This window comes from Athalia rosae, chromosome 1 (assembly GCF_917208135.1).
Source record: "Athalia rosae chromosome 1, iyAthRosa1.1, whole genome shotgun sequence".
In the NCBI taxonomy this organism is placed as follows: domain Eukaryota; kingdom Metazoa; phylum Arthropoda; class Insecta; order Hymenoptera; family Athaliidae; genus Athalia; species Athalia rosae.
The window spans coordinates 10,760,635-10,781,774 of record NC_064026.1 but is presented as its reverse complement, the minus strand read 5'-3'; the positions used below and the strand labels follow the sequence as shown (position 1 = coordinate 10,781,774).

Sequence of the window (21,140 nt, the reverse complement as noted above, 5' to 3'; positions counted from 1 at the left end):
ATTGCGCGTCAGTGTCTGAACGCGTCAACCTGCCTCGATAGTTTTCCAAGGTTAACCGAATTCGGGCCCGGCTCTCTCGTACGCGCGCTATGAATTATGTCGGCGAGAGATTTACACGACAGGCGTTCGTGTACGTCCACCGAAGCTGTAGCACCACTTTTCACGAGTCCATTGAAATCGTAGAGTTTTTACCGAGGGTTCTAGAAACTTGCGAAGAGCGTACTCGTCGAGTAGAGTAGAGGGGGTCCTCGGGGTCCCGCATGTATACATATATGTACGTCGGGGTCCGGGGGATGAGAGATGCGCCGATCGACTTGGACACACCTATTTAGTATAGCCAGATGCGTACATACGTCGGATTCAATCAGGCGTGTTTGTTCAAACTGTTTGTGCCAAATAACGTTCGAAAAGGAGACGTGAAAAAAAGAAATAACACTCGAGCGTGATCGGTGGCGCGCACGGTGCTGCGGGCCCTCGGTGATGTCGTTCAAATTCCAAGTTACGTGTTACATGCAGTTAGTTCGTTGAAAATATGTAGCATATCAAACGTCTAGATCGCACGTGCGGCTGTATGTGCAGATCGTTTGTTGTTCCAATGTATACTTGATAGACAGATTCGATAGATTTCTTAATTACTCGCTCGTTATCTGCAGATAATTATAGTTTTCAAATCTACTTATCGAAATCAGTCAATACCAGATATCGGTCCGTTGATAAGATCGGTACTCCAGCACACGTTTTACTCGGGTGATAAACTTAATTCTTATGCAGACGTAATTTAATTATTACCGAAGCGTCGCGTCAACTGTTAACCCTCGGAGTGCCTACTTACAATCGGGGTAAGTGATTTCTTTGCGAAAATGAACAAGAGGTATCTTTATGAACTGACCACGAGTGAAGTGTCGATCACGAGTCGAGCTATTACAGTGACTTTCCACCCCTACTACCTTCGATATTTTTAAAAAAAATTCCTCATCCTGCCCAATTTTTGATTAGAAAAATCGAAATGTTGTCAAACTTATTCAGCGAATATTGAGAAGTTTCGATGCACTTTTCAGATGCATCTGATCGTTCGGTTAATCCTTCTCTGTTTCGCGGGGCAAGGGGGACTCGGCGCTCGAATTTTGGGACTCTTTCCAGTCCCCACGAAATCTCATCTCTCCATAACTTCGCCCTTGATGCACGCCCTCGCTAAGAAGGGACACGACGTCACGATGTTCGTACCGTTCCCGACCGGTTTCAACGCTACGAATTACAGAGAAATCATCTACGAGAGTCCTCCATTGGGCAGTTCGTATACGGTTAAAAATTATCGCACCTGTTGAAAATTCACGGCGGTAAATAGCCCGCATTCGGCTGATGTCTTTTCTATTCCAAGGTGATCTCACGATAACGGATTACTTCAACGTGAATTTCGTTCGGCATCAATTTTTTTACTACGATGCCGGAATTTCGGTGACGGAAATGGTGTTGACCAGCCAGGAAGCGCAAAGTCTGATCGGATCAAAGGAAAAGTACGATGTTGTAGTTATGGAGCAGTTCGCCAGCGAGGCTTTATTGGTCTATGTTAACAAACTCGAATGCCCCGTAGTCCTGGTCAGCACATTTCGCACCACGTCAACGATCAACGGAATATTCGGAAACTCTGCACCTTGGAGCTACGTGCCCGCTGAATTTATCAGGTTAGGAAGGCAACCGCCTGAAATCAGACCAAACGAGAAACTTTTCACCTCCGCTAAATTCAACGAAGGAACAAAATTTTACCGAGACTTTTTGCGTGAGATTGTAATCATGGGTAGCGGGCGACCGCTTCGACCGTGTCCGTCTTGTCGAATTGATTCGGCTCGAATTAGTATCTTTTTTTTTTTTGTCTGACATCGAAGACCCGCGCTATTATCTTACCAGATTATCGAAATTCTTTACACGCTTTAGCCTCGACGACCGAATGACGTTATTTGAACGCCTCCAGAACGCCCTTGCGCTTATTTTCATCGAGGTCACTCGAAAGTATTACTACATGCCCCGGCAGCAGGCACTGGCGGCTAAGTACCTGGGCGACGCTAATTTTGAGATCCCTGATCTGGAGGAACTCGAAAGACGAGCCGATCTCATTCTCATTAATACCCATCCCGCGTTTTCATCTCCTCGTCCTTACATGGCGACTATGAAGGACGTGGCTGGAATGCACATCAAACCGGCGAAGCCGTTATCTTCGGTAATTTGCTTCGAAAATATAAGACACGTTAACAGGTCGAAAGAAGAATTCAGCTCTCGCAGCGAATCGGGCGAGGGCTGAAAAAAAATGATGACGAGAATTTCTTACAGGAGTTGCATCGGTACATGGAGTCATCCGAAAAGGGTGTAATTTTCTTTTGCCTTGGGTCGATTTTCAAGAGTATCGAAATGCCGGAGCATTTGATCGGGGCGTTGAAAAAGGCTTTCGAACGCGTGCCTTATGACGTTCTGTGGAAATGGGAAAATAACACGATGACGGATAAGCCGAAGAACGTGCGAATAGAAAAATGGCTACCGCAAAATGACATACTGGGTAATGATTCAGTGAGAAAGCGGGAATTCCCGAAGATCGGATCGGTGCATTCTATTGAAATAATATAATATGCTTCATCAGCGCACCCCAAATTGAAGGTATTCGTTACCCACGGTGGAATATCTAGTCTATTGGAAACAGTTTATCACAAAGTTCCGATCGTCGGCATACCCATCTTCGGAGATCAACGACAGAACATAAAATTGGCGCGGACGAAAGGTTTCGTCGAAGTATTGAACTTTTCAACAATGACGGAAGACGATATTTACGAAGCGATCGTGAAGGTAGCAAACGATCCAAAGTACAAGCGAAACGTGGAGAAGGTATCAATTTTTCCAAAGCAGATAATTAGTTTTCATTTGATTCGGTAATCGGAATGTAAATTGCTCTCTTTCAATATTAGGTATCGGCGTATTGGCGAGGCGAGATGAATCATCCTTTGGACGTTGCCGTCCATTCGGTAGAATACGTTATAAGGAACAACGGCACGAAGCACCTCAAGCCAGCTGTGATGGAGCAAACTTTTGTACAGTACTTTTTGCTGGATTTAGCCTTCGTAGTCTCGACGGTATCGGTATTAGCGTTTCTAGCGTTACGTCAAATGTTAAAACTGTTAATTAGAAGAAAATCCTGTTGCGAAGATAAATTAAAAAAAATCAACTAGTCAACGGTAACAGTCTCAAACTTAACGAATCTGTCAAACGATACTGGCTACTTTTGTCTAGCGGCTGATAATATCTTATCGATTTCGATACGCGGTCAATAAAAATAATGTAGTTTTACCAGGTGTTTATCTCTGAAACGTCGTGATGGATAATGATATGTATCTCGTCATGGAACGTTTACCTGGATCATAAAATTGGCGAATCACTGCGAGAAAGAAACCAAAGAGAAAAATAATAAATGAAACGAGTAACGAAGCATTATTTAAACACCCAAATTATTCCCATCCATTTGTAAGATACATCTACGATGATATGGATTGGCTGAAACTATTCCTCGGCGTTATTTCGAAAGATAGGACATCGAGAGAAACCGGGTTTCCTTTCTTCTCTGCTTTTCCTCGACTCACTTTTTTTTTTTTTTCAGTATTTCGTATGCGTGACCGTAACTCCGAATGCTTTCACGGTAATGGCGAAGTCCGTGCAGAGGGTAATCTTCGCGTTCATCCTACAGGAACCCTAAGTTCCCGTACGTAATACCGTATCGCGAAACTGGATGGGGGAAAAAAAAATAAAGAAAAAAAAAACAAGAACCCTACGCAAGCGAGCGTAGTTGTGTGAATACGTGTACACCTATTTTATACACATATGTGTGATCATATAGGTAGGTGCGATATGGACCCGCGCACTCGCACCCGAAGAGCCATAAAACTAAATTGAGTTTTTTTTTTTTTTATTTCATCATTATTTTTTTTTCCTGCTTTTTCAGTCATATCGCGGCGAAGGCTCAACCGATCGCACAGCGACTGTACTCATCCGCACTGTTGAGAGGACGGCGAATTGAACGTCTGGAATGCGTACGCGCATCGGTGAACACGTATTTATACACCGCGCGATGCACCCCTATTCTTGCCACGTCATCGTCCGTTCCCGATTTTCATGGCGCGAGAGAAAGAAAAAACCGTCGCTGCATTTTCAGCGATAAGATGTGTTTATAGTAGTCGTACGCGACGGGGGCTGAACTTACGCTACGTACGCGATGTTAAATGGAAAGGATAAATGAGGTGGTAAGAATTTATGTACGACAATAACGAAGTACACAGTTGGTTCTCAATGGGGCGATCTTAGAATTGTTATAATCTCCGTAACATAAAAGGTTGAAATGAATTTTTTTTAGTTTTCAAACAATACCGAAGTCTCGGTTTTTTCAAGGCCCGATGTTCCTATTTTCGAATGATAGGAAGAGATATCGGATACCCGGGAGGAAATCAATCGGTTTCTCGTCTTGATCGGAATATCGATTCGTTGTTTTTCTCAATTTTTTTTTTATCGTCTTCTATTCAAACGCGCGTAATATGCAGATGCGGAGAATCGTGTCATGTGTTTCGCGAAGATATTGAACTAAAGTATGGTGCGCTGGTCTTTTCGCAGTGTATCGTACGTCACTTGAAAGGTGAATATACATACATATACATTTACGTGGTGCAGAGGCGTAAAATAATTTTATACGTATACGACGGTATGGTATGGGTAGCGTTCGTTGACGCCGCGAAACTATTTGTACATTTTCAAATAACTATACGTACGCACGCAACATGGTAACGTATCCATAGGTACAGGATATCGCGTACGGCGGTCTGACTGAGCAATCTGTGTGTACAAGTGTATAATATACATGTACATGTATAGCGGGTCGATTTACATAGATATCAGTTTCATTTCGTCGCGTCGACGACTGCACCAGGTATACGATAATATATAGGTATATGATTTGTATAAATATGTATATGGTACGTAGTGTAGGTACGTAGGTAGGAAATGATGCGATGCGACGCACGGCGGGAAAATCTCGTTCGGAAGATCGTTGCACCAGGAATAGAGCGCACACATCCTCCTCCTCCTACCCCCCCGTCGTGCGACAGATGCCCAAAGTACAATATTCATAATTATAGTTATGCATAGATGTGGGGGGGAGGGGGAGGGGGGGGGGAAAGGATGCGGGATGGGGATTACGGGAGTGCGGACCACCCTCTGGTATTCTGATTTCCGATTTCTAATCTCGAATTGATTTTTAATTTGATTTTATCGGCAGGAACTGCAGGTGTTCGGTTTATACGATATCCCAGCGTGCGTATAGGTATACGCAGTGCCGAAGGTGAACGACTGGATGATAATGGCGTACGTGATACATTTTTCATCTGTGAAAAAGTAACGTCGTAGAACGCATCTATGTATATGGCAGCGTGCGATTATTAAAAGTGAGTGAGCCCGTTATAAAATTCATCGGGGAATCAAACTTATTAATTACTACGCGTAATCTGAACGACGATTTCGCGCAAAACAAGTCTTCCCCTCACCGATGTGACACGATATGTACCAACGCGGATACAGTCGGTACTTCTCAATATCCATAATTCTCGGTTTACGTGCCCTTGTATTCTCCGTGCATACGTACAACGCGCACATGTCTATCTCTATTCGCGTGGGATATCTATATATGTATAGAAAACGCGCCAACGTCGCGCCGCCAGGCTCTCGCTCAATCATGCAAATTTCACTCGGGGAATGTGTATAGGTTGTAATTATAATATGTTGGGGAAATAGGTACGGGTGGGGGAAAAGGGGGAAAGTCGGAACGGGGGAGGACGGGGGGTGAGAAACGATGGCAGAGGCTTTACAAGGGGGTGTCACTCGCAGCTGTTTCTCCCGCTAGGATACTATATGAGAGGCCCCGTCCCCCTTTGCAAAATCTAAACCACCCCAGACTAACCCCCTCCCCGTCCCGCCCCCGCTTCGACGCAGTAATACCCTCTACACTTCCACCGCTACTCCTGCTGCTGCTGCAGTCAGTCGGTCATTACGGGCGTGATCGTTGTTTGATTGCCAAGGCTGTCCCCGAGAATCCTCATCACCGGGCTCTGCTTCCCATTTCCATTTTCCACTTCCACTTTCTACCCTCGATGTTCTACTGCAACCCCATCGCGTATAAATTTAGATAACGACTGCCGCGCTTCGTTGTTTAGAACGAAATAGAAGTAGGCACTTCGGCGATAATTTTTTCTTCTTCTATCCGCATCGCGTCCTCCTTCTATCCTCCTGCGTACTCGAAGCGGACTACGTGAGGCACGGTGAAGAATTCATATTTATCCAATTGGAAAAACAATTCGAAGACTGCATAGGGGCTCGAATGCTCCCACTTGGTTTGGAATTTTCATTCGCCCGTCTAATCGACGCCTCCTCCAACGAATTCTGTACTTCTTTCGCGTCTGCAGACCCGAGTAGGTAGATATAACGTAAATATCTTACATGCGTGGGACGACTGGCGCAGACGAATTTCATCAGAAATAATCCAAAGAAAAGATTCGATCAATTATTCACACGAACGTGATTTTTGATGAAATTATGTGTAAGAAATTTGATGCTTTTTTTTCTCAATTTAATATCGGATCAAATGTGAGAAAAAAAATCGATTCGACCGAACGAGCTTTTCTACTTTTTCGTTCCTCTGTATTGGGAATTTCATTATTTTCCCAATATAGAAGGCGAGTAACGGTGTACTTTTACCTGAAAAATATCAAGAGGGTACACCCCGTCGACCTGCTCAACGTATCACGTGATTCGTATCCTAAATTTTTCGTGGCCGTGGCGAGTTTTTTGGATGGTAAATTATGAGTCTAGTCTGGAAACCGTAATTTTGCAAGAAGAAAAAAAAAAAAAAAAAAAAACGAAGTTGCGATAGCAAAAGTTACTGACCATACTTATATATCTCCGTCTGCGAATAGAACGACGTCTCCTGTTAATTCTTCGCTAACGACCAAGAGTTATTACTGCCAATATAAATCGGCGATAATCCCACGTCTCCGATGGGCGTTCGTTTGTATTCTGGATTTATACGTAACGTATAGTATACCTATGTATGTGAAGTGAGAGGAAGGGAGAGAGAGACGATCTTGGAGCGTCTCCAGGAGCGGTATCGTCTCTTGAACATCATAAATGTGCGCCGGTGGCGGCCGCGGCGTGGAGCGATCTCGAGTCTCAAAAAGAGTAGAAAAACCGTAGAGTGAGATATTTAGCGACACTCGGAGAACTCGTGTATTATATGATCTAGCCCCGCGGCTGTAAGTTCCGTCGACTGGGGAGCAGCGGGAGCAAAACATCCCGGATGGATATTTCTAAACGAGAAATCTACGGACTCAAAAACGTATAAATTGACTAGCTGCAGCTAGCTGCTATACGCCGCACGCGCACCGTTTCATTCCATTACATTCCATTCCCAAACTAAACGAAACGGAACGGAACCTCTAAATAATACTTAAGTCGGATTAACACTCTCCTTGCGCGCCCTCCCTTAACAAGCTGCGGGGAAATCCCATAAGTTTTAGAACCAGTTCAGAGTTGGAACGCAATCTTTTTTCGATTGTTCCCGCTATCACGCGCGTCTACTTTTTCCCTCCTCGTTTCTCTCTTTCTTCTGGGTGTTTTTTTTTTTTTTGTTTTTCTTTTTCCGTCACCAGTCGTATACGAAACGCGACAGTTCGAAAGTATAAATATTGCGTTGCAATTATCGTTGATTGTTTCGGCCGATCTTCTCGTAATTTTTGTTCCCCATCCGACGTAGGTATGGTAAAATTCGATTGTGAGAGTTAGATTCAAAAGTTTCAACAAATCGGCGCCCATTTTCCGGAGTTACGTATCAATTAAGGCTATCAAATTGATTCAGGAAGAGCACTGACGAGCGGCGCCTCGTTTTTCGTTTCGCCTCGCGCAGCGGCACCGGCAACGGCGAAGTCGTTAATTATTAATTAAATCTCATCACCGTGATTCGTATCGTTCGCTACCCGCTCGTTGAACCTCTCGCTCCACCGGAATATACAGCTATATAATTCGTACAATCTTACACCTTACGTAAAACGTACACTAGGTTGATTTTTCTCGCGATTATTTCTTGTTTCTCAGTCGGAAATATTTTACATTCAAAATAGACCAAAATCAAAAGTTTCTTTTCAAATTTCTGTAACTTTGAGAAATATTATGATATCATTATGCATTCGCGTTCCAAATGGTGTCGAATTAGGTGACGTCATTAAAGAAGGCAATAGGAGTAATAAACTATGAAAAATAAGTGTCGCAAAGTAATGACGAAACGGTTATAAACAATTAAAGTTGAGATAGTATACCCTTAATAAACGCCAATGATGTACACGAAACAGACCAAATTCTTCATAAACAATTAGAAGACCGTCAGCCCTTAATACGAACTCTGCGCGCTCGCTCACCCATTTTGCCCTTGGTTGTCGTATCTATAGGTGTTCAAACAGCTAGTGACCTCAAACTATGCGTTACACATACAATATATACATAATGTCCAATGTGTAACTTGCGGATGTCCGCTATGACTATTTCAACGTTATATATACGATGTTGACCCGACCAGAAGGCGACCAAGGGCAAATAAGTGGCCCGGCGGCACAAGTGGCGGAATACCAGAGCGAACTTCTTCTTCGTCTACAACGTACGCAGGAGCGTCGAACCGATTGCGAGATATATATATTTGTTTGCCGTTCGCGTGGAGTGAAATATTATCGACCTTTAAGCGAGCAACTACAGCCTACTCATTGACGTGAATAATTAGCCAACGACCCCCTTGGCATTTTCTTAATTAACTTTTGTGCGAACTGCCTCGCATGAGAGGTATATTTATACAATGTGTATATATACGTACATATATATTCTATGTATGTACAACCGTAACTTATTACTTACGCTCGGATGAACACGTGTTTCGATTATTAAATTATGCACGTACTTGGAATCTTTTTCCAATAAACGGTTGAATGAATAAAATGGAAAACGAAGTACTCGCGAAAACCTTCCGAGAAACGTGACGTACGATTGATGAAAATTTCATCTCCGTTGACACGAATAAAATGCATCGAAAACCGTCGAAGAGATGAAACGCGTGAGCGTTGAGCGTTCAGTTTTTCAGTTGTCATAAGCGCAGGAAAAAGAGAAGAAAAAATGATGCCGCGGGTATTCGTTAGCCGTTCAGCTTCGTTTCGCGTTTCGAGAGAAACTTTATTTTCGCGGCCCACCCTGTGCGCATACGAAGGCATCGGCTAAAGTGCTTTTTCGGTAAAGTCAGTGCGGCGGATCAACGAAGAAAGAGGTGCGTTTCAGCCCTCCAACTTATCGCGTTCACTTCCGAAGCGTAAGATAAATCCTCTCGACTCGCCAAAAAAAAAAACGATCATTTCTACACGTTCTATCGATCGTGCGCCGATGCCAACGCGTAAGATTTGAGGTGTGCGCGGGAATCGTGTTATACTCGCATAATGTGTTTCCACTTTTACCAGGTGGTGTAATATAACGAGCGTACCAGCTCCGCCCACCACGTAACCCAGAGCCTGCCCGCCGTCTGGGTACCCAGGTGGTTCGGATCCCAAATCCTCGAGGATCCCGAAACCCTCCCCCATTTAGCGAAACCGCCACGTCGCGAGTATACGTCGCGCGGTGCACGACATTGTGGCGGTTAAATCTCTGCAGCGATCCCATTTTCGTAATGAGTTTATACCCCGAGGGAACGACTGGCTTGTTCCACGGTGTCGCTGAAAGTGTCGAGCTATGTATATAATATACTGTATGTATATACCATTGAGGGGCGAATTGTGCAAATGCGCCGATCTTCGCAATTGAATCGTCAAATTTCAGGCCTCCGCCATGGATTTCCTGTAATTACATCACCCTTCTGGCGGTCCACTGTTCTCCCTACGGATCACACGTTACACCGGCGTTACAGGGTTCGTGTTTATCGGCTCCTCGTCGAACCACCTTCGAAACAATTATTCGCGCGAGTAATTAATCGCCGATTTCTCGAGCTGAGAAATGCCCCGTTAGACGCAGCTGTGTGTGCCCTTTGATGGCTCGATTACGCGGGGCGTGAATTTTCGCAGGGGATCACGAGTTAAATTTTCGTTGCCGCATTTCCGTTGTCTGAAAAAGGTGTCTTAATTTTTTTGCTGGCTAGTATTAGTGACTCACCAAAGGCTGTGCGAGGTCCCCACGTGTCACGTGCAGTTGGCTGTCATCACCGATCTTTCTTCTGTTACCGATTCTTTCGACGTTGCAGCGACGTTCGGTCACTACCGGTCAGTTTAAGCGTCTCTTGCAAGATGTCTTCGACCGTTACGGTATAAAAGCCCTTTCTTCGCTAACGATCGATCTTGCGTAGTTTTGTACAATGTCAATGGATCGAATTTCGATCGTCCGTCAAAACTTGGATCACACACAACAGGTGAGAATAAATATTCTTCGAAATGGTACCGTGATTTCGTGATATCACAAGTGATTGTTCTTCTCTTGCATTTCAGTACCGCGCGGATGACGTGATTTCAATCACGGTAAGGTATCGCGTTGCAACATTGACATCGCGTACGTCGACTCGAAGAATTCAGTCGGACGCGCTTGACGACGTACTAAAAGTATAATACCAAATTTCCGCTACGCAAATTACTCATTGTTCGTACAGTCGAGTTAATTGGTTCGCGAAGTGATAAGTGTTGACGCGCTAATTGGTCTGCGGCGGACCTCCGGAACGAGCCGTATATGTAGACGTACATGTACATAAAATACGCATATATAACACACTGCACGGAGTCACGTTAATTCTATTAATTACGCTCCATTAATTATATCTTTAATTATACGTAGGTATTCGGAGCACCGAACCCACAATATCTGTAAACTCTTCTGCGTTGCGGTGTGTGACGTGTGCTGTACAATAGTCGTATTTATCGCCGACCGAACGAAATTACGTCAAAATAATCGTGACCAATGAAAATCATATTTATTACACTCGTTCGTCGGGGAGAAGAGCGAGCAACCGGGCGATCAATGGCCCAACGGTCCCCCCGAATCATATCGTGTTCGTCGGCTCAGCATTCGTCAAAATGATCATCGTATCATTATTGTTAATTACATTCGTGTCTTCGGATCGTCCCGCTGCACGTTTGAGCAGAGAAATGGAACAAGAGAATGACATTCAACGAATGAAATATTGAGAAATGGTGCGAGCGACGACGTGAACGGTCTGAACGGAAGTGAGAGGGGATGAAAAGATAAGTGATACGGACAGGGTAAATCAGTGGTCTTTCGATTTTTTCAGAGTTTTAATATCCAGTTGCTTTTTTTTTATTATTCTTCTTCTTATCCTCGTTATCTTTTCGTGTTATTTGTTTGTTTTTTTTTTTTTTTCTCACTGACAATCAACCCCCTCGAGGGCGTCGTAAGTGCCGGTCATGTAGGTGGGCGAAGGTGTAATCGTCGATTATAAAAGGATCGCAGGTCGTACCCCGTGGAAGGTGAAGCTATTCGCGGTGGCTTCACGGCTGAACTGAGGGTGAACTCTCGCTCGGCGAACAACCCTCACCTCCGAAAGTATATATCCCTCCACCGACTATCCCCGATAGTCCCCGACAATTCCGCGAACTTTGCGCGCAGCCGCGTTTACCTTATCGTATATAATAAACATTTCGCAAATTATCTGGATTATTATTAAAACGTTGAGAAATCTCCGAATAAAACGAGACTGCGGAGGCACTCGGAGAAAGAGTTTCCGTTGATTTATGATCTGTGGATTTCTCCTCGTTCTCCTTTTTTTTTTTCATTTTCAGCAATTGAAACCGAAGGATTCCTCGATTGACGGGTCACCGTCGTTCGGTGTTTTTCGACGAGCTGGAATCAGACGGCACGTCGAACGTCGTGTGGCGGATAGTCGGAAGAAAAAAAGGAAATTTATCGAAACTGTATGGGGAATTAAAAAAAAAATGACGGGAGAAGATCGAAACCCCGGAAGTACAGCGGCAGACAATTGAGGTGTTAAAAATTTAGAAAAACCTAATTATATTTTAATTGATGGTGTTAATGGTTTCGTTGACCGCGCATAGCGTTTAGTTACCTCACGTGTTCGAGGCTCCAAGTATAGTTGGGTGGTATGCGCGTACCGCATGGAAATAATTAACGAAAGGATGAAAGTCGGATGTAACAGATAGTCGCCCGTATTCCTTTCCTAATTTTTTAATTCGTCGATTAGTCGGACACGAAATGTTGATCCACCTTGTTTTTTCTACGGACGCTCGGAATGATTATCCGTAATTATAATGTCGCATGAAAACTCCATAGCAACGGGAAAAAAAAAATAACAACAAACCATACACGTACCGTGTACACGTAGGTATGTATGCAGAAGTACATAATATATCCCGACCGGGTAATGTGATGTAATTAAATTGAACCATCCGCATCCCAAACTTCCCGATGTGTACCAAATTAACAACCGCTCCATTCGAGCCCGTCGCTTTTCCGTTTTCTCTCGATCGTATATCCGTACGTTTACAACACACCTAGTTTTATATCGAAGCGCGGGGTATTTTATCCAGGCTCTCTCTCCCAGATATATCCGAACGCGTTGTCGCTTAGCTTCCATTTATATCTTCCCATCTCCGATAACCGGCTCGATAAGAATCCCCGGCTATTATCTCCGGGCACCCGGTCGCCTCGCCGCGTGAGCAGGGAAAAAGATTGAAACCAGGCTCTCGCTCACTCTCTTTCACTTCCTTTTTCTTCTACTCTTCTCCTTTATACCCCACATCTTCCCAGTGATATAAGACCGGTGCGTAACCACCGCTACCATCGTCAGGTATAAAAGAAGGAACCGAAAAATCGAAAAGAGAATTTCTCGCGCCTGTTGCTGCTCCTCCTTTAACCGGACTTTGCCTGCACAATTTACATACGCGGTATCCCGGAGCTGCTGTTCTTTCGCTGGACGCGCCGTTCCATTTACAGTGATATAAGACGTCGGGTTGAATTTGAACCTGAACGAGGTAGCGCGGCAGGTCCACGGCGCAATTAGAAGTGTAGCGCAGAAGTGGCGGCACGAGATTCAACGCGACCGTACCAAAACCGAAGCGGCCGCACCTAGTTTCCCATAAACATGCGGCCCACACGCCTCCTGGGGGGGACCCACGGACGCCCCCGAAAAACGACGCGTCGCCGTTCGCGCGGAAGCGAAAGAAGTCAAACCAGCCGCCACACGTCCGTTTTTTTTCTTTTTTTTTTTTTCTTTTTTCTTCTTTTTTTCAAAAAAGATTCAACTACGCCGTGACTTTAAAACCACCTCACCTAGTTACGAAATTGTATTCGTCCTCAACTCGTCCCCCGAGTTGAAGAAAAAAACTTTTCAAATCGTTTTTCGACAGAGTGGATTCTCAACTTCTTTCAAACTCGATGATTCCGTACAAATATACGGTTTGCACTTTTTTTTTTTTTCCGACCGGCGTCGATATCTACTGTGATATTTCATCGTTTTATTTCTGACAGAAGACTATTTCACTCTCTGGTGCGCAAGAGGAATTTAATGATCTTTCTGTATGAAACTTGAAGGAATGCGAAATCTATCAAGTCGCACAGTAAGATTCTGGGTCAAAGTTGCTCGCTCGGAGGTACGTCCACAATGGAAGGGGTGCACACAAAAATGAAATTAAAAAAATTTAGAGAAATGATAAATAAAACTCGACTCGCTTTCCAAACAATTTTTATATTCCATCGCTTATATTTCTCCAGGCAACGCCGTTCAGACTTTTTAGTTTAATTCCAGGATAATTTTCAGTAACTCTCTGCGACAGCAGACTTTTATAGCTTTCCGTCTAATTTCCCAACGTCATACGTGTAATATAATCTAGAAACTTTCTTTATCAGATGCTCAAATCTAGACGTTCAAAGTCTGTCGGTAACTCGGCGAAATAAAAGAAGAAAAAAAAAATAAGGAAATGATTATCGAGCTTTACGGAATCAATTAAAGCGTTTGTTTATTTTTCCCGATTCGTTTTTTACTCTGTTGGCTCACGTTGCTCGAACCATTTTTTTTTCCTTTTTTGTTTTATTTTTTTTCTCCTCAAACTTTAGTGTCGGAGGCGACTAAATAAATTAGTTGTCGCCCTCCGCTGTACGTATGGGGATCCCGTGGGTGTAGGACGAGATGGGAACGGTCAAGGTAGTAACGTGTCGTAGTCTAGTTCGTACTCGTTGAGACAAACTCCTAGCTATTATTATACATACATATAGACGTGTACACCGCAGTTGTCTAGCTATTATCTAGCGGGGGAGGAGATACAGAATATACCACTCCGGTTGAGGATATAGAACAGAAACGGAAATCACCCGGACGATTATAGCGTTTGTTTTCAACTCTGGGAACACAGTGTATACATATATCATTTGTAAGATCCGCCGTAAATATATGTGCCTTGGAAACAAATTTCCAAATTATTATTAGCCGGGATACCGCCGAGCGGATTTGTCCGAATTAAGCATCGTCCGTTATTGGTTCTTTTCGGTGTCCATCGCGGACAGAAATTACCACGAAATTTGCAGATGTCGCGGAGGGTGTGGGGTTTTGACACCGTACTCGCATTATAGTCGACGCCGGGCGTCGCGTCTCCGGCGGGGAGTTTTGCCCCGGGTGCCCTCGGGCTTCGGGGGAAGGTGGGTTCGGTACGGGGACGGCGTAGAAGAAGAGGAAGCAGAGGGAGAATGAGACGGAGAATGAGAAAGAAGGACGACGAAGAGCAACCGCCGGGTTGAGCGGTTATTTCGCTATTTTCGTCGACACAAATGGAGGCGGCGACCCCCTCGAGGCACTTTCCTCGGCCGCAACATCGTGTTACAGGGAGCTATTGTGTCGCGCGAGGTGAAATTCCGGTGGACGAAAATCTTCAGAAAGCTGTACTGTATAAGAGGTATAAGACTAGCTCGTGTATAGAAGTCAGGAATCGGGAGTTGAGGTTCTTCAGGATTTTCCTTTAACACTTCTTATTTCGAAACTTGCGCAACCAGCTCAGGCCACGGAATCAAGAGAGAGAGAGAGAGAGAGAGAGAGAGAGACAGAAAAAAGGCGGAAGTCGTGACTTGTGTCCACTTCGGCACAACTTCACTACGCGCTCTACATTTTCATTTAAACCCAAAATTAGCTACGGTATTTATCGAATGATGATCGAAAGAATGAAAATAAAGCGAATGAATGAACGCGCACGTTCCCCGCAATTGAAAATGACGGATGCGAAATGGTTTCGATTTATTTAAAAGCAGATTCGAGCGAATACGTAGCGTTTTTTAAAACCCGAGTCATGGATGGTAATGAATTTAAAGAGCAAGCGCGTGAAAAGTGTACGTTTGAATCCAAATAGACAAGGAGCCTTTTTTTTTTTATCCCGCGTTTCAAAAGACACGAGGAGGAAGGGAAAGTGAAGATTCTCGTTGACTGATAAGCGGGGGAAAAAAGACAGAAGCAAAGAGGAAGAGAAAAAGATGGGAGAAGCGAGAGGAGAAAAATCGCAGGAAAAGTCCGGGGGGCCCATAATTCTAAGAGACTTCAGTCTCGTAGGGACCCACGGGATACGGTAAACCTTTCCCGGATTGGAATCCAGAAATGAACGCATTCGAGCCAACGAAATCAGCATAGGGCTGACATTAATATCCATTATATTCCATCCTCTCCCACGCGACCGACGAATACGGCATTCTCTCGGCTCGACTCTTCCCTTTCCCCGTTTTATACGTCGCTTTGCTCTCTCTCTCTCTCTCTCTCCCCTTCGTGCTCTCCGCCTCTCTTTATTTTCTCCATTCTGCCGATCCGTTCGGTGATTTATCGTGAAAGTTTAGCCTCCCGATTACCCGCAAGCTTCTCCGCCACAGTTGGCATACCTTTATTCCTTTGTTAAGTCCATCGAGAAAAGGAAAACTGTGAGCGTAAATCAAAAAATCAAAATTTAACTTCGACGGAGAAAATCCACCACGGAGGGTCGATAAACCGCGTGTTGGCGCCTCCGATTACCCCCTCGACGTACCCCTGTGCCCACCGCTCGACGCGACCTACGTCAATTTCTCGCCTACCTGGTAATTTCGAATATCGGGTAGGACGGTGTGTCACTCGAGATTTGGTGGCGGTCGGTTCCGCGAGCGAGAAAGTTACGTCTCCGTTTGCTCCATATTACTCGGCGATAGATCAAATTTTTTTTACAGGGCAACGATGGCCGATGTAGTACCTGGGTAAGCGTCGCCCGAAGCTTCGAGCTTGGAAGTTCCGACCCCCTTCCACGCGCTTCATCTTCTTGCCCCTAAAGCACTCGTGGCTTTCGTGTAGAGACGCACCAAAAACCTACCCCTCGTCCTCCCGATCCTCCGACCGTGGGTTCTTCGTACTTCGTTCACGTTACCCGTTCCACTTTTTTGGCCGTTCCCTGCCCCGCCTTCCTCGTTCCAAACAGATGTCGCGTTACGATTCTTGTGCAACCAACTACCGCTGTGTTCGACTCGGAGGGGGGTAGAGGGGCATTATCTGATACGCGCGGCATCCGCACCGCTGTTACAGGTCTAAACATTCATTTTTTCCTCATCTCCGGATTCTTCGTGGACAAAATCCATCGAGCGCAGTAAGAAAAATCAGGGATAGTAAAAAAAAACGTACCTGGAAGAGAGTGAAAAAAACCCGAAATCGGAGGAAGTTTCGAAAATAATACTTCGGAAGGGCAACGTTCGTTTCTAGGGAATAGTGCCCAAAAACGGACCCCCTACATACAAAAACTCAATACTTCCACCCCGTAATCCTGGCTCCAATTTTCCCGACCAACTTCGTCATATATATATATATATAACAGCTATTCGAAATGACCCAATATAATATAACTTTATACGAAATTCTTTGGGGGTAGTTCATGCGGCGTGCAGCACGTGACTGGAAGCTCGTCAATTGATCCTTTCTTTTCGATGCTCGGCGTTGATAACGTCGCGGGTCTCGGCAGGTCCCGTCTTCCGAGGGGTGGCGAGGCGTCACGGAGCATAACCCGAGACCTCCTCATCCCTCGAACTCATATACGTATATATATATATATAGATCCGTATTTACACCAGGTTGATCCTTTGTCCAGGATTTCATTGATATCCCGAGCGGGTATCGTCGGCATATCGCTATGCTTTGTACGTTCACTTATATGTATATAGAGGCTGCGGCGAACGGTTCCTGGTTCGAGTCGCGTGCCAGACTCATTCCCTCGCCCCCCCTCACCCCGCCCCCTCCCTTTCTTCCCGCTTTCCTGGATACTCCTCTTCTCGTACGGTATTAACTATTTCATATGGTGTACGTATAGATATATCGCAAATACATTTGTCGCTCGTAACAAGGGGTAGAGCGGCGGCGAGTTACATACATACCTATGTACAACGGCTATAGGGATATTAAAATTGGTAGGATTAGTGCGGGTCGAAACGACGGGACGACCCGTGCAGGACATTAATCACGAGACCGTTAATACCGGCTGGCAGAACGGCCTAAATTTAGGGCTGCCAACCGCGTAACACGCCGCTAATTTCACGCAACTAAGCTAAGCCGTTGGACGGTATATATTCAGGGGTGCAGGGGGGTAGAAAACAGAGATGGTCTTTTGCCTTTGCATATTTCGATCTTCGTTCTCCTTGTTCTCCTTCTTCCCTATCTATTTTTCATTCAGTCTCTTCTCTCTTTCGAATGGAAAATCGTATTCGAATCCACGCGGCTGTGATTCGTCGCGCGAATCATCCCTCAGGCGTACAGCGAGATGAAAATCCGAGTTCCTCTTTTTGATACAATTTTTACTTTCAATTTTCGATTCTCTGTCCCTATGCCCGCTATCAGGAGTATAACCCAGTGAATCAAGGAGAGAAACGTCTTTAATTAAAGCGTGACCCGGTCCCCAGATACGGTTATTGTTTTAATTATTGCTTATACTCGCAGTGGAGGAAGTACGGCGGGTATAGCTGTAGGAAGTTGTTGTTGTTTCGGCAACTTGGGACTCGAGAATCGGGAAGTACGTATACGTATACGTGTACGTATATATATGTATAGGGGAGTATACGGGACCCAAGGTTTCCAGAGACTTGGGAGGAGAACCAGCGGCGCGGAATTGTGCAAAGCACAAGACCTTAGACGACCGAAAAGGGGGAGGAGGGACCGAAGGCTCTATGCAGATGTATACATAGGTATGGTATAAACCCTGTTTTGCATCAGGCGTAGGTTTAGTGCTTTGCCAAGTCTAATATCCGCCGGCGCTTGATACGACGCAACGTCGTCGGGACGTCGGGACGTCGGGATCTCGGTTGGTACGCCTTTAAACCACGCCGCGAACAAACACACCTTTCCACCGGTACGTACACCCGGCTAAGGGAAATTATTTTTCCCGCGAGTTCATCGTCGACCGAATAAATGGGAGAACAAATTTTTTTTTTTTTCTCCGAATCGTTTACAAAATTCATGAAAAGCGGTGAAAAAAAGCTTTCATCCCTGGAGTTGGCGCGTTGGCGGAAAATCTTGCAGGATCTGCACGGTATACCATATTGTGGATACATATGTATAATCGGATGGGCTTTGAATCCAGTGAGTTTTAGCGAGTGAAGCTTAGGCCGGTAGTCCATCGGGACGTTATTTGTCACGAATTCCCGTGGGAGCAGCGACGGAGCCATCAGCCGCCCCTCGGAAGTCCAAAGTCCTGCGGGGTTCGCGTTACCGGGAGCGGCGGCAGGCGGCAGGCGGCCGGCGTTGCTGGTCGGGGGACGTACGGTAGTCCGCACTTCGGAATCTGGATTCTCGGCGTCGAGCCGGCGAAGGTTTCGCCGTCCCGCACCCAAAACCCAAACCCGAACCTCCGGTATCCTTTCCCCTAGATGGTGGGTAATATTTAATTTCTTGCCCGAATGATTCCTACCCTACTATACGACCATCCCTAAGGACCCTTTTCCTACGCGGTGTACGGCACGATGATAAAATACCGAATAAATGGACTTTGAAGCGATACCATTTTTTACGACGCCCAATTTTGTGGTCATTGCTCGGAGTTCAACCCCCCCCTCCACCTCGCGCTCAATGTCCGCCCTTATTTCCTCTATCATCCCTCGCCTTCTTCGACTTTGATTTCTTTTTAGAACTTTTCTACATCCCCGTTGATGCAGTCGGTATGAATTGTACACACCCTGGATTTCGGATCTTGTATCGCAAGGTATCGACCCAGCTGTGCTTTCCTGGGACCGTCGGATGGTCCCAGAGTATGGATGAATATTAAGCAGACCTGAAATTCGATTTAATTTCCTCTAAATATTTTAGTTTAATGGTAGCCATTATACGGCGGTAAGGGCGCTACATCCGGGGTGATAAAATGATATTAATTTTCAAGGTTTCGGGTTAGTTTAAAATAGCTTCTATTTAACGTCCATTCAGAATGGTCGGTCGGTAGGAGGTATACAAGCATAACAGTTGCCGAAGAAGAGAAGGAGAAACTTCTGGTTTACATATTTAACAGCAGGTTTCATGTTCCGAGAGCTTCGAGATAGATATAAACTTTACCCATAATCTTGACTCTTTCATGCCTTCATTTACCTATATAACCTGGCTATTTACCTTATACCATACAATCTTAAACTATTGCATTTCTCTCAACCCCGTTACCGTATCACATCTATATATCTATATTACCCACTTTTACCGGGTTTTTCGGGATCAGAAAGGATCAACGTGGTTCCGACTTTTCGACATCAACTCTCGACTGCCGATGTCTCGTCTGCAGGGATGGCGTTAGCCAATTTATATTTTTATCTTCGTTCGATGAATTTTTTTTTCATTTCTGTCCCTCCTCCTTCCATTCATTTTTATCCTTTTGAGCTTTTAACTTCAGCTTTTTTACCGAGGCGACGCGCGCGCGCGCCCGCGCCCCGCGCCGCCCGTCGTATTTTGGTAATTGATTCCTGAGCCTCGAACACTCTCTTTTTGCAACCATCCAAGTTTTCGAAAGTTCAACCATCCGAAATCAATGAGGGGCTGACAGATGGAGTATATCACCGACGTCCACACTTCTCCTGTTTTTTTTTTTTCTCTCTCTTTCGCGGATTTTCTTTTCCCAAGCGACGTTTTCGAGTCCTTCTTCCCCACCCGCTGCAAAATGACGTGAGAAGAAAAAAAAAAAATATATATACATTTCTCTCCTCAGGTCGTAAACATTTCGCCGAGAATAATTGAGAAGTGTAGCGGATCGATAAATCCACGATTTTGGAATCCGGGAATATACAAGGGTGGAAACTGCAGCGCCGTAACGTCGTATGATTTTGCTTTTTATTGTTTGAAACGTACGCCTTAAGAGCCCTCGATGAAATAACCTCGTATCTCTTCCTTCTTTTGGACACATATTACCGAGGGGTCCGCTACAAAGAGTTCTGGACGGCCTATACCGCCCCGCGGAACAAAGTCGGGCATATGTGACAGGAGAGAAAATCGTGTAAAGGGCGCGCGCCCTCCACACGTACGAGCGCACATGCTCCGCGTAATGGGGACTCGCATTCCCTGGACTGCACGGTGCCAGATATCGTCCCCGTACACACACACACGCACAAATATATCCATATATATATATCTACGAAATACCTTTTCGAAGAATTTTATCCCGTCTTGTAAATCTCACCCGCTATTTTGTTCCTTCGTCGAAATATAGAGAGTCGCGAACTGTACGCCTGTAACGTAGAATACGTGTGGCGAGAACAAACCGAATTATGACGTTCGTTCCAACGTTGAAAATATTCATTTCATTCCGCTCAGTCGTTCCGCAAAAGCGAGGCGTCCGAAGGGGTGGAATAAATCCTAATTCGGTACAAAGAATGAACCAGAACAACAGCGCCCATTAATTTCGGTGCGATTTATGGTATGATATTGCGATAAACCGGAAAAAATTCGCGGTATCCGTTCATTGAAATTTCTGGAAACTTTGACGTAACGAATCCGAGGTGAAAAATAGCCAACCTCGATTCACAGATGTACGGAATCGGTCCAATAATTTGTGTTAGTTACTTTTTATTCATTTATA

At 45.0% G+C, this 21,140-nt stretch overlaps 2 protein-coding genes across 3 annotated transcripts in view; one reads left to right on the top strand and one right to left on the bottom strand.

Moving 5' to 3' along the window:
- Nucleotides 1–11,692, bottom strand: part of LOC105687007 — a 146,636-nt gene extending 134,944 nt beyond the window's left edge. The window contains exon 1 of one of the 2 annotated variants that reach the window (XM_048648960.1): nt 10,249–11,692. The gene's annotated coding sequence lies outside the window, so the exon portion shown is untranslated. The remainder of the gene's footprint in view (nt 1–10,248) is intronic. The other variant, XM_025745974.2, reaches the window with a different exon arrangement.
- LOC105685103 (UDP-glycosyltransferase UGT5-like) lies at nt 380–3,468 on the top strand. The gene is made up of 7 exons (XM_048648963.1): nt 380–839; nt 1,059–1,290; nt 1,379–1,682; nt 1,933–2,215; nt 2,326–2,548; nt 2,630–2,871; nt 2,952–3,468. The coding sequence occupies exons 2-7, from the start codon at nt 1,059–1,061 to the stop codon at nt 3,210–3,212; spliced, it is 1,545 nt and encodes a 514-aa protein (XP_048504920.1). The 5' UTR covers nt 380–839; the 3' UTR covers nt 3,213–3,468.
- Nucleotides 11,693–21,140: the final 9,448 nt, after the last annotated feature.